The sequence below is a fragment of the Balearica regulorum genome, chromosome 8 (assembly GCF_011004875.1).
Source record: "Balearica regulorum gibbericeps isolate bBalReg1 chromosome 8, bBalReg1.pri, whole genome shotgun sequence".
Taxonomy (NCBI): Eukaryota; Metazoa; Chordata; class Aves; order Gruiformes; family Gruidae; genus Balearica; species Balearica regulorum.
Window position 1 is genome coordinate 18,684,578 of NC_046191.1, and position 13,806 is coordinate 18,698,383.

Below are 13,806 nucleotides of genomic sequence, written 5' to 3' on the forward strand. Positions count from 1 at the left end.
CATAGAATTCATGGGCATTAAAAAAGTTTTTTTAAAAGGTGTTTTTTTTTTTAAATTTGAAGTCTTTTATGATTCAAAATACTCCGTTTTCTGGCTTGGCTATACATTTAAGGAAAATTAACAAGACAGAGCAGCAGAAGTACATGGCTAAGTCAAGTATTTTCAAACAAGGGCAAGGAAGCAAGCTCTGCACTTTGCAACTCTAGGAGCTGCTATTTGCACTCCTAGGCTCCAATTCTCTCTGGGCCAGAGGCAGTCCCAGGGATTCCAACCTGGCATGGCCCAACGCAGATAAACAGCTCTGCTGCAAAACTAGAGCCCCTCGACTTCTTTGCAGCGTTTGCACAGGTGCTGCTAGGACTTCTTCAGCATTTCCCATGTTTTCTGTGCTGTGGGATTCTGTGCTCTTTTTTTTCAGAAAGCCTTTGGGGAAATAATGCATTTGTCTTTGTGAGCAGAGTGGAACTGTGGAAACTCAACAGATGATCACCACAGTTTAAGTTGTTCAGCCTGTAACCTCATGGCCTATGATCCCAAGTCACACTAGCTGCTGAGAAACTGGTACATGAAAAGTGGGAAGGCTGATGAGCCCCTGATAAGGGACTGAAGTTAGCTTATGCTTGCTGCAAAAATATTGCCTTAGAGAACAGAGAATGAAGTTCTGGAGCAAGAGAGACTGCAAGGACTAAACTCAGAGAGGTAACGGTGGATCAGTACCCTGGCATTTTTTGTTGTTCTGCAATCTCATTCTTCAAGCTCGTTACAGAAAAGAAAAATATAAACTTTAACACAGTAGAAGGGAGAATATTTAAGTTATATGGCACTTGAAGAGATCCAAAATTGTTAGAGAGCTATTCAGATGTTTAAACATGATTAGGGATGGGTCAACATTGAGAGCCAGTTCACTCCTTGCAATGGAAAGGCAAGCTCTCATATCTGCATGGCTTATTGCCAGCAGTGTTATCCCAGCCCCACAGGTGCACGCTAGGAGGATGGTGTGAGGCACCACAACTTTCAGCCCATACCATGACCAGCAGAGCCTAAGAGGCTGGAGTACAGAGAGGAGGTGTTTGAGTCCCACCAACAGAGAACCAAACCTGTAGCGCCTACCAGGAGCTCCTGCCTCACCTGAGAGACAGCCCACCCCTTCCTGCAGCACTGGTGCCCAAGTTTACTGCGGCAGTGTCTGAGGTCAGACAACTTCTTGTTTGGCACAAATCGTGACTGCTGCTGCTCACATTTTCAGGCCTGTTTTTTGTAACCAGGAGAGCCTGAAACACTTTTCTGAAGCAAACACTTAGCTAATCGTACAGTTTTCGCAGCCAACGCCTTCAGCACATTCCTATTGTTCCTATGCCTTAATGCAGCCTGCTGAAGCCCTGCTGAGCCAAGCCAAGCAAGCCCAGCACGATCACAGTCTGAACACAAGCGCAGTCTGCAGAGCGAAAACGGATGGCTCTCAGCAGAGCACCTCTTTGCTCCCAGAGGCAAGGCGAGGGGAGAGGAAGAGCCTTGAGGAGGAGGAAAAGAAGGGAACAGATAGCTGAACACAAACTAGCTGATATAGAATGAGAGTGATGATGTAACAATTGTAAGAGGAGTTCAAAACTAAAACTCAAAGTAGGTCCAAGACTTGATTAACTGATGAAAGGTGCTGTTTCTTTTGGCCAGGAGAGGAATGAGGAATCTTATCACAGCGTTGTTCATCTTGTTCCTCAGCCGTTTTCTAAGCAGACCTGAACTGTAGTGGTTGCAGTAAGGACATATACCAGGAATGGTCAACAAGAAGATAACAGTTAAGAGTCTCTAACACAGTTATGAGAAAACTTGAGATTGTGAATACCTTAGAATACAAACAAGCCCATGTTCTTTGCACCATTCAGTAACACATTGCACTGGAAACAGGATGGAGTCCTTCAAAGTTCAAAATATAAAGGGTACTCCTACTCTTATACCCTCATGACAGGAAAAAGAAAGACAATCCTAGAAAACTTTTAGTGTCCAGCAAGTGATAGGACTCTCAATGCACTTAATGGTGTCTCCACCATATCAGGTCAACTGAGAGAGCAGTGCCCCTTCCCAGAGCACTAATGCTGCAGCACTGCCCATCTTCTGCTCCTGCTGATGCAGACATAGTGACACCATTAAGTTCCCATCCGGTACTGCAGAAGAGTCTTGCCTACCGATGTCAGCTGTGCTGGAGGAGCAAAATTAAACCCTATAAGGATACAACTAAGAAGAATCAAGTTTAGTTCTGCAATTAGAGTTGAATATAGTAAAAGCTGCAACTTTAATAAAGACGACTCATGATTAGACATGATGTCACGCATTAAAAATTTAATCCAAACAACTTGTCTGTTTCACTACAAATAGCAAACTTGAACGTCCTGGCAAACTGTAAGGACATGATTTACAAATACTAGGTAATATTTGGATCCTACATTATAAGCAGTGCTCCAGTCTTTCTGAGAAATAAAAATGACTTCATTCTGGGCTTAGCTCAGTCATTTCGATAGACCAAGCTTCATTAGAGACATAAACTGTAACTGTACATATTGAGGTTAATACATACAGATTTTTGTTTTGGTCACAGACCACACAACTAGCGTCCACTCCCGTTGCTTTGAGGTTTTTTGCATTGTGGTACTATTAAACGTCTAATCAGGACTGGCAATCTGTTACGCCCTCCCAACTTTTTGAACTGGAATGACTGCTAGTGTTAATAACTACACGTTATGCAGATTCTGAAAAAGCAGTTTTGGTTTCTTTTCCTTGAATTCATATAACAAGTAATTGGGTACTTTTTCCAAACTGCTTTGCCTTGCCACCTAACTGTTCCCCAGAGCCCTACACTGAAACTTGACCTCCTGTTAACTTGGATTTTTTTAATGTATGTTTAAAAACTTACAAATGAATGCCATTAACTCTATGTCTTGTGTGACAAGTAGCTATGATATAGAGCAGGCCAGAGGACTGTGTATACTTACAAAGAAAACTCTTCGGATTCCAGGTGCCAGTCTTTCTGTTTTCAGCTTCCAGACCAGAGGCAAAGGAGAGTTGAGAAGAAACACCAGAGGCTTCTGGTGAATATGCACTGATGAAATTGGATTCAAATGTAACGTGACCTACAGAGAAACACAGAAATACATGAATACTCCCTTATAAGTTGTAAAACAAAAGTGGAATTTGAAACAATGAATCAAAGGTCATTTTTATATATATTATGGCTTCCAGCATTCAGACCTCTTGACCGAAGATTATAGACTAATCCACTTCCAAAAAAATCAGTCAACAGAGCACACACAATATAAAGAATGAAATAGTTAACATTTGTGCTCTATGCTTGCAAAGCACTGCTAAAGTGTTTAAAAAAACCTTGGCAAATGCTGATGAAAAATAGCTTATGCAAAAGGTCAAACCACTAAGCTGAGAGTTGGAGAACAAGCAGATAAAAAGAATTGCAAAGCAAATCCCGATTTCTGGTTTCTAGATGGTAACCTACAAAGCTGGCTTAGAGTACAAACCTCATGTGCTGATGCTATGAGGGCATAAATCTATCCTGCAAAACATAAAACTAAACAAACAAAAACCAGGAGAAACAAATCCAGAAACACAAGCGAGCACTACACTAATTTATGGAAGGAATTCCAACAGAAATTTTAACACACACTGGAGAAAGTCCCTGAAGACGGGCATTTTCTAAAAGGATCCATGGGGGAAATGATCCCAGGAAAGTGAACATCACAGAAGCGAGGCAACCTGTTAGAGGCAATTTTTAAGCAACCAGTTTGTGGTCACTGGAAGCCTGTCCTGCCCAGCTCCTTGTGGCCCAGTGCTGCCCTTCCCAAAAGGGGCCAATGAGGGGCAAAACTCTAACTAAACGCATGACAGAGAACAGCCTGACAGATTTTAGTGTATAACAACTTGCAGTTGAAATCGTAGTGGCTTTGCAGTATCTAAGAAGCTTTTTAAGCAGTCAGCATTTGGCTTGATAGTTCATCCTGCTTTATAGGAAATAAGCTTTAGTATGCAATCGAGGGATGATATATCACACAGACTAAGCAGGCAAGCTGATATCTCATAACAGTGGGTGGCAAGTGGATTCCCTGACGGAGAACCACAACTCTTTCTAGAAAAGGTAGAGAGGGAACAAACATGAACACAACCACCAATTTGAGTGGTGGCAGACAGAAACTAGCATACAGGTAATTCAGAATGAATTTTGTCTCCTGATAGAGAATTTGAAAGGAAATCTGAGACATGGAAGCCACTACATATAGTTTATTGCATTATTCTTATATAGTGGTAAGCATCAGTTAGTTTACCATTAAAGTAAATGCAGATTAATCTGGCAAACTAACTAGATGAAAGCTAGAGACCAAACTGAATATTAAGTACCATTACTGTTGAAAATCTTTCCAAAGAAAAAGTTAGCTTTCTTTTTTTATTATTATTATTTTTTTATTTTCTCTATTCCACACACCCCCTCTCCCAAGTGAAAAGTTCACCACCACTGCAAAGTGAAAGTCAAACCTAGGCCTCAAGTCTGACAGACACCTGAAGGACAGCAGAAAGACCTTTTTCTGCTACTTAAGAACTTGCAAAAAAGTTAGCCAACAACTGGCTGTGTTACCATGCCAATCAGTAAGCAGATGCTTACATGCAGAATTTACTAGATTCTTAAAACCCACTGAATGAACATGTCTCAAGTCCCCACAGGGAAACAGACGTCAAATCCCATAAGCACACTTCTGGGGGCACTGAGGACATCCCTATCTTCATCTTTGTTATGCTTGATTAAAACTTGTTGGAAAACTGATATTAAGAGAATAATTCCATATTTGTGCTAAACCCAAACTGCTTTAAAGAACGAGCATCTCTTCTCTTCAGCAGCCGGGGCAGTGCTGGCTCTGCCTGCAGGGAGGCTGAGGTACCGCCACCATCCTCCACCCAAGGGCAGCCACCGTCCTCACCGCTTGGCCTCTCCTGGCAGGAAGCCTCGTTGTATTTATAGATTTCCAAAAGACGACTTCCAGGGACCACGTTTCTCCCCATTTTCTGCCTCAAAAGAATAAAGTACCATTTTCGGAAACTGCAAGGTGTTAGTGCTCTGAATGCTAACAGAGCATTATGACAGAGATTTCAAATGCCAAACAGTCATAATCTTAGCTATAAAAACTGCTTTACAGTATCAGGCTATAGAGCCAAAATAATTCTGTTAGCCAAAAATAAGGAAGAAGATGAAATTATTTGTTTCACAAGGCTCCTACCTTGTTGTTCTGTCTAGAAATGGAGAGACAAAAGTGGAAGGAAAAGGTGTTTAGAACTGTTATTAAATTCACGGCTATTAAAAAGCTTTCATTAATTCTTATGTTTTTTCAGCTGTAATCACAGCTAATTAGTATAGCTGTTGAAACTATTAAATATAATTACCTTGTTCTGGGGTTATGTTTTCTTACAAAACAATAAAAATACTGTAATCTAAGTTTACCAAAGTAGCCCGGTTATATCTTTTGCGGTCCTGATCTGGCAAATATGAGTTCAAATTTTATTCTGATATCTTTTCAGCTCCAAATGGCATAAAGTGCATTCAATTTTAAACTCCCTGAACTTCAAAGTGTCAAAGAGAAAATCTACTACACTAAATGGAGTAAATATTAAACACGTCCACTCTTATCATATGTATCCATAGCCACATTTTTACCCAGTGATAACTGGTTTCTTCTGATCCTAAAGGAAGTAAAGACTAACGTAGGTATTGATGAAATGAGCTATAATACAGGTTTATGTACTTAAATAACCAAGAACAGAAAACCAGTAACAATCCTCTCACACTGGCCAATGGGGGCACTGAGCTGGGCTTTGCACCCGTTAGAACGTCAAGTCAATGTAAAGAAGAGGTTCCCATTAGAAGTGTTAAAATTTTTTGCTATTTAAAGCCTCTGGTATTTATTAAAACCAGAAATGATAAAAGAAATATAACACAGTCTGAAAACTTAATCTCAGAAACAGCTAGACCTAGTCCTTTGGGTAACAAGGAAACAGAGGAGTATCTCCGTTTCAACTGATCTCAGACAAGTTTGTTCAAAGCCAACTTCTATCACACAAGACAGATGTTTTAGACTTCATGAAGATTTCTGCCTGTTGGTTTGGTCACATGAGAGAGCATATAGAGCAATCACTACCTTAGTGAGAAAATCAGAGACTGCAACTGGATCAACCATCAGATTTCATAGTTGCTATTCCTTTCGGCTTTGGAAATTAAATATGTATATAATATACACATATATGATTATTTCCATACATGCATGGAAATAATCAACAAAGTTTGAGCTGTATTCAGAAGTGGCGATACATCCATCCATGCCTTTGGCAGGAACTGCAGAGTAAGTTATATCATATAATGGAATTTTCCTACTGCAGACTGGTCCTTAAGAAAAGCTGCAGGACTTTAACACAAAATCAATTATTTTTTCCTAAGTAAATTAAATGTTCCTGTGAAAATTTTCAGAATAAATGTATTTTTGCATTACTGCACTCCTCAGTTTGCTCACGAGTAAGACGGTAACAAAACACAGTGTGGAATCCATGTTCCTACTCCTAAATCTGAGAGAGAATACAGTTAACGTGAGCAGGCTTCTGCAGCAGCCTCTGTCACTATATTCCTTGGCATACATATTCCCTGTCACTATACTTCTTGGCATAAGAGAGTCCTCAGCACGAACTTGGTTTTTCCAGACTAAAAAAACAACCCAGAGCTGCTCAAAAACTGCTCAGGACCATCTTGCTCATCGTATTTTTCATAATCCATTTTTGCCTCAGAGCTAGCACTGATAAGGAGCAGCTGGGTAGCCTGGCCTGAATGTGACCATTCCCACTGAGAAGTCCTACAGAATTAACAAGCTCCTTGGAGTGTAACTATTTCCCCCTTTAATGGTTATGATTGCCCCCATCACTGTCTGTACTTGATACACAACAGTGGTATCTATTATGCAAGGCTTTTTCTTGGTCCTTTTTTTCAAGCAAAGATTTTCAAGTGAACTGCTGGGGAGTTACTAGCATTCAAGACCTTTTTGCCAACAACCTAGCTGCCAAGCACATGGGTTTGTGCCTTGCACCACAGCAGTCAGCAGGCTATCACACAGAAATTTCAGCCCAGGTAAGGTAGGCATGGTCAAAACAGCTCACCAGAGAGGAGAGAGGTGTTTCTGTGTGGAATGTAGCAGTTTGAACTGCAGAGTCCAAGTAAGAGCCTGGACTTCGACTATGTACCAGAGGTACCCAAATGCCTCTTCTACTCCGGCTTCAAAGACTGAAAGGCTTAACAGGACTCTAAGGTGTTATGAGCTCATCACATTGACACAAACACAATTTCATTGCTTCAGCTGTACCAGCACCTCCAGTGTGATGCCGTCCCCCTCTCTAGCTCTGCCTTGGTAAGCTTTCTGCTGTCACATCCATGCTCCCACCTTCTAAGCCCCTTTGCTAACTCCTGGCATGGCTGCCTCTATCCACAGCACTGCAGTAGAAGATCCTCCTCCCTACTGTCTACAGCAATACCTCTCATCAAAAAGTACTTTCTGCCTGAGTGCCCCCACTGTGGCTCTAGTTAAACCATGTATTGGCTGAATCCTAAGTGGTGCTCCTCTTCTCCCGGCTACCCTTCTGTCTCATTGTAGCTCATGAGCTCTTCAAGGCACATCCTTTCTCAAATGTCTATAGACAGTTCATAGCACCTTCTAAACACTCCAGAAATTCATAGGAAGGTACTGAATCACTTTAAACCACCAAATAGAATGTTTTTAATTAATAGCAGAAGAGCTAACTAGAGAAGTTCCCTTTTTTGTATTTTCACTGGCAGAATCCGTATTATTAAATATTTATGTGAAAAATTGCCCAGAAATCCCATCAGAAACCAGTCCTACATGTATTTAGCACTGTACAACTAGATATGAAGACATGGTGTGCAATTCTGAACACGTTGAACTCTGTGGTAAAATTCTTTTTTTTTTTTCCAAAACACCCATATAAGTTTGTTTTGGTTTTTTCAAATGAGATATCTAAAAAGAGATACTCTCCATCCACTCTTACAGGTTCAAACAAGCTTATAAAATACACACGTTGTACTTCTCAGCAACATACTAGCCTAAAGTCTTCTGCATCTCAAATGGCTCTATTAGCAGTTTGGTCAAACAATACCAAAATAAAATTAAATGAGAATTATTAAATGGACTAAAGCACTTTTAGGTCATTTAGTCCATTTAACAAGCAGCTGCTACTGCTTCGCCCATGTTATTTTTAAAATATATCGAAGGATAGCACATTAACCAAGCAGACAACAGCATACCAACAGTATAGGAAAAGGAGTTAATGTGGTCCAACACACCCCTCGCTCCCAGTGAAGAGCTCACTTGATCACTGAGCTGCTGCGTAGCCAGCATTTTCGTTGTGCAATCAATAGTTAGGCCAGACCTTCTGGACACACGTGTCAGCAATGGTCCTCTCAGTAAGGCTCAGCTTCAGCAGCTGTTTGTCAGAGCAAGCTGCTTTTCCAGACTCACGTCTGCCCTTTGTGGCCTCCTTTGGCACACACTCCTCCAAATAATACATGACTAACTTGTGAGGAATACGACAACTTGGTCATAGGTGAAAATTAAGGATTAAAGCTATTCCAAAAGTCTTACAATAAAACCTACAAATTCGTTTTTAAAAAACATACAACTGTGACTAGGACATGAACCACAGAGATGTTCTGTCATTTTTGCTAGAATGAATCTTACAATGTATGTTATAAAAACCATAAAGAAATAAAACAAAGACTTTAAAAAGACATCCTGTTTCAAAGGTGCCATGTCTATCAAACTTAGGCTGGCATTACGTGGCTAGCTGTACTTGCATGTGTTCACCCTTGCCACTACTGCCTGCAGACTCTGCAGAGTTCCTTTAAGGTCTCTTGCAGCAGCAAGGTTAAGGCGGCTGCAGAGGCTTCTCTGTCCCCAGAGATCACAGTTTCATGGAAGGCTGAGTATCACCACAGAAACCAACTACAAAAACAGTCTACGGGCTCCTGCCCCATTACTCTGGTAAAGCAATTTGTACTACGTGAAAGGCAAGGGCACAAATGCTGAAAACTGATCAAAGTAAACACTGCTGTTAAAGTACTATTTTGTTTTGCTGACTTCAAGGCATCAAATCACAGACTCTGTGTTTTGTTCTAAAAAGATGAAAGTCAAGTGCCAAGGATTTGTAAGGTTGAATTAACTATTCCAGTGTGAAGGCCTCGAGATAAAGTCATAGCACATTTTCTAAAACAGCCCTTACGAATTTCTGCTAATAAACCAGGACAAAATAGGTTATGTTGTATTGAATTACACTGCCTGGACTAGGACAGCTGTTCTCCAAGAGAGAAGAAAAAAAAAATTTAACTCTCAGATCATATAAACACATTTTCTGACTTACAAATGATGTACTAAAGATGGATTTGTGACATCTTAACTCATTACTCAGCTGCAAAGATTAAGTTAATTAGTACAAAGCAGGAAAAATTTAGAACATAAATTTAAAAATTTATACCTATCACTGCCCTCTAAGTGTTTTCACTCTTTTTGTTAATACATAGGACTTACCTTATTCTGGTATTGCAACAGTCAAAGAAACTAACATGAAGAAACTTGTCTTTACAGTTCATTAGTGTCTATTATCCAACATAAGAAGTTTAGAATTTCTACTGAAATTCACTTGAACAATATAACGCCAATACATTGTCTGTAAAAGAATCCACTCAAGAATTAATCCATGAATTCATCTCAAGTGGTAGGATTTAGTATTGCATCACTTTTCAAAAGTGTTTATGAATTGCCTCGGGAAGGATCTCCAGACCAGTTGTTTTTTTTTTTTTAAATGAAATTAAAGGTGTATTCTTTAGGCAGGGACTGTGAATTCAAAATGGAACACTTCTTTTCCTTTGCATTTTTGCTACGCTCTTTGAATATTGTGTTACAGATTTGATATCAAGCCAGCTATAGTGGATTGCAACGTCCAGCTTTCAGGAGCCAACAGTTTCCAAGAGAGAGTTTGCTAATTTTTCCAAGAAATGCAAAATACGTTCACATCGTATTACCGCTTGAAGGTAATTTTGCTCAAAGGGTTATGTATTTGCACTCTTAAAAGCAAGCGCCTATAAACATGTTGAGACCCCACCCCTTCCCTTCCGGGAAGGTTCTCCAATGCAATGCAGACTCTTATTTGTATACGGCAAGCACCTATTTTGTTGAAAACTCACCCCAGCAATGAGACAGAGGATCTTCAGGACAGCATCAGAGAAATAAATATCCCCAGGAAAATTGCAATGCCATTAAAAACAAGCACTCATACACACACACAGTTACTTTTTCTCCTGCAGAACTCAAAGCTATGCCATCCTGGCAGCCCTTGCCAGAGGCGCACCACACTTTCTTCTCTCTGCCAGCCCAGCGCTGAAGGATGTTGCTGAGGCAGGGCACTGCCTTGTGGAAGAGACCGGGGGGGGCTGCAATGGATGAGGCACATGTGGGGAGGGAAAGCCCTTGTCTTTCTTTCACTCAGTCCTCGGGAAAAGGTCTGAGTGCCTGGTAGCTGTGGTAGCATTTACCAGGTGTACAGAGGACCGATGGTTATTTCCAAGGTTCAGGTAACATGCTAAACTAATTCGAAAATCAACCTTTTGATTATTTCTTCCTAAATACATGGTTGCAAATGGATTGGTATTGCCTGGACCTTCTCACCCACACTCTCCAGAGAGTCAGATTGACTAAACAGCAGTAATAGCTCAACTGTGAAAATCATGGGAAAGATTCACCTCTGGCATAACTCCACTGAAGCTACTGGTATTACGCCAGAGACTGATGTGCTCCCATACATTACTTTATAAAAAAAGAATACTATTGCACAATCTGCTGACCGTTATGATCTACTACTCAGACTGGAAAACTGGGCTCCATTGAAAAGAAGGCAAGAGAACAGAAAGGTTGATAAGGACTACCCAACTATGATCTACAGCCCATTGCACACTCTTCATCAAGAAGCACTGTCAGAAACCTTTGACCAAAAGGTGTTTGAAATCTCCCTTATTTTTTTTTTCTCCTACTTGTCCTGCAACAGGGGCTAAAAGTCAGGGTGTGCTGTGCTAAACACACACAGTTCAGTCCCCAAAGAGCTTACAAATCAAGATGTTCAAGTACTGCAGCACATGTGCTTCCCAACATCCACTAACAAACTATTTTGAAGTATACATGATGTTCCCAGAAGGCCACTTTAACATGAGGATGCATTATTAATGATTCAGGGGAGAAATGGCAGCCGTGATGCATGTGTTCAAGGGGAGAACAAAGCAAGACAGCAAAGCTCCCTTCACCCTCAGCGAGGATGGACCATCGCCCCTGCACTTGGTATCTGTTAGGCTCAGAGCAAAGCAACACACTCAAATAGACATACCATCTTTAACAAAGATCTAAGGTTTACTCTCAGAACCAGCTTGAAAACTGATCTGCCCATCCACTGACGCAGTACTTGCATCTGACAGCCTGATGAAAGAGAGTCCGTTAGAACAAAAGCCTAGGAGCTTGCAGTATATTCAAATATTATCTGTAGTTCTCCCTTCAGTCTCATTTCTGGTACCTTTCTAGCTGTAAATATTAAATGACCAAGCTGAGGATCTGTGTAATAGGATGGAATTACAGCATGTTTAGATCTCCTCATATGGATTCGTAATTCAGCTGCTCCAGACAACAGACTAAAAAAACAAATTATAAGTAAAATTTAAGCACTAAACTATTATCAAATACATCAGTGTGAGATGAGTACAGTATAGTACAGTGGCATGCTGTATGGCACTAAACATACTGCTCAGTACCCAACAGCACTGTCATTTGATTCTGGTTCATAATGTGTTTTACTGCACCGGTGATACTTTCTCCTCAAAAGTGTAAGAGTAGGCAACTGAGTTGTTAAGTTTTTACTGGAAACGCAGTGATTGAAGTGGCTGTTCAGAAGGCACCACAGCATGTTGGAAAGTTGTGACACAAGGAGATGTTACAAAATCGTGCTTCTAACTTCGTGAAAATGTTGGACCATTTCTGCCCACAGCTCAGTCACATAATTCATCTTCAGACAAAAATGTAGCCAGTTAATTTCTAATGTTCTGAAGTTGTTATTTTAAGCTGGAGCTGCCAAATGTGATCACGTAATGTTAGACACTAATCATTTATGCAAATACATAGGTAATAAAAAATTTTGGACCAAAGCTATTCCTGACACAAAATAACTTGGCAAACAGGCAGGCCAGTTATTGAAGTCCTTTTTGCATTAGAAAGCGGTATTACTTTCACAATGCAAGAACAATAAATGCAAAAAAAACTTGAGGCTTTATACAAGGACAGCTATTTCAGAACTCAAAGGGTAATAACTATATTAGTGTAAGTCATACTTACACTGATAGAGCTACTTCTGTGACAATTATCTTAAGAGTATAACCCAGTTTAATGATAAATTTTATGCAGAGATCATCCACACATGTAAACTGCCTACTTCAGCTTCATTTACCTGAACAACACAAGATCCAGCTTTCCCTGTGCATATATATTTAATTTCATTTTTTGTCTTCAGTGTTATCTCATGCATTATATAGTTTGGAGAACCAGAGTTCTCCTGAAAAATAAGACTTTTCAAAAAGTTCACCTCAACTGCAAAACACCATGCAGATGTAACATAGGTGTCATAAGAACATCATGGCAAAACTGGAAGCTGAATACAGAATTTCCACATCTCAGGGTAAATCCTGAACAGATGAACACCCTACTTTCCACTCTTTCAAAAGCTGCATGTGGGGAAGGGGAAGAGGCTGAGACAACGAGGCTTTACAAAGCAAGAAAAATTACAAACAAACATGAAATAAATGATGGAAAGACAAAGGGTTATGCCATTTGAAATCCTCCACATATAAAACAATTTGCTCCTCAAAGGTTTTGCAGCCAGACCACACATAGATCCAGATGACTGGAAAAAAGAGACATCATTCTACAGGTGTCTTTCAGAGCGGCACAGTCATAGGGAAGTGTAAAACGTGGAGTTCACATTTTTATTGGACATGTTGTACTAAATTCTTGCTTTCCAAGCCACGGTAAAGAACAGCGTGTGTGCATGAGTCATAAAAAACTGAAAACCTAAGCAGCAGCACCCGATTTCAGAAACAGCTTTGTTTACGTTATTGTCAGTAATCCACTAGCCTGAGTACGAGCTGGTGCAAGTGTGTGTCACACGCTCACAAACAGTATTAAAAATTAAATACAAAGGAAACTGCTTTCAGAAGATTAAAAGTAACTGTAACCACTACATTGTCTCTCTACTGTCCTGGGTCAGGTCTTAATTCTTCCCAATTTTATTTTTTGATGTTTCAAAATAGGAAAATCAGAACTTTTACTCTCTGTACAAGTAAAACAGTATTTTGGGAATATTTCAAAGAATGAATTTACGATACTGACTACATGGAAAAAACCCAAAACCACCAAACCCCTAAGGAACCAGATTTTCTATTTAATCAGGCCTACCCATATAAGTAAGACTAGTCACATGTGTATACATTTGCAGAATCAAAGCCCTGAAAACTGACAAAACCCTCCAGAAGACATTACTACAGCTGTCATACAAGTATTTTCTCACACAACAATGCCATTCCATGTACTTATCTGCACTGTCTTGCTGATTCTTGCTTGACAACAGATCTACTGAAGAAAACATTGGCTTGCTTTCAAGTTAACAGTGTAAGAACGG

The 13,806-nt window shown here is 40.1% G+C and overlaps 1 protein-coding gene across 2 annotated transcripts in view; it reads right to left on the minus strand.

Moving 5' to 3' along the window:
• TGFBR3 (transforming growth factor beta receptor 3) overlaps positions 1–13,806 on the minus strand; it is a 117,903-nt gene that overhangs the window by 45,976 nt on the left and 58,121 nt on the right. For both annotated transcript variants that reach the window (XM_075759911.1, XM_075759912.1), the window contains exon 4: positions 2,988–3,125. In XM_075759911.1, coding sequence (XP_075616026.1) covers positions 2,988–3,125 — 138 coding nt within the window. The remainder of the gene's footprint in view (positions 1–2,987; positions 3,126–13,806) is intronic.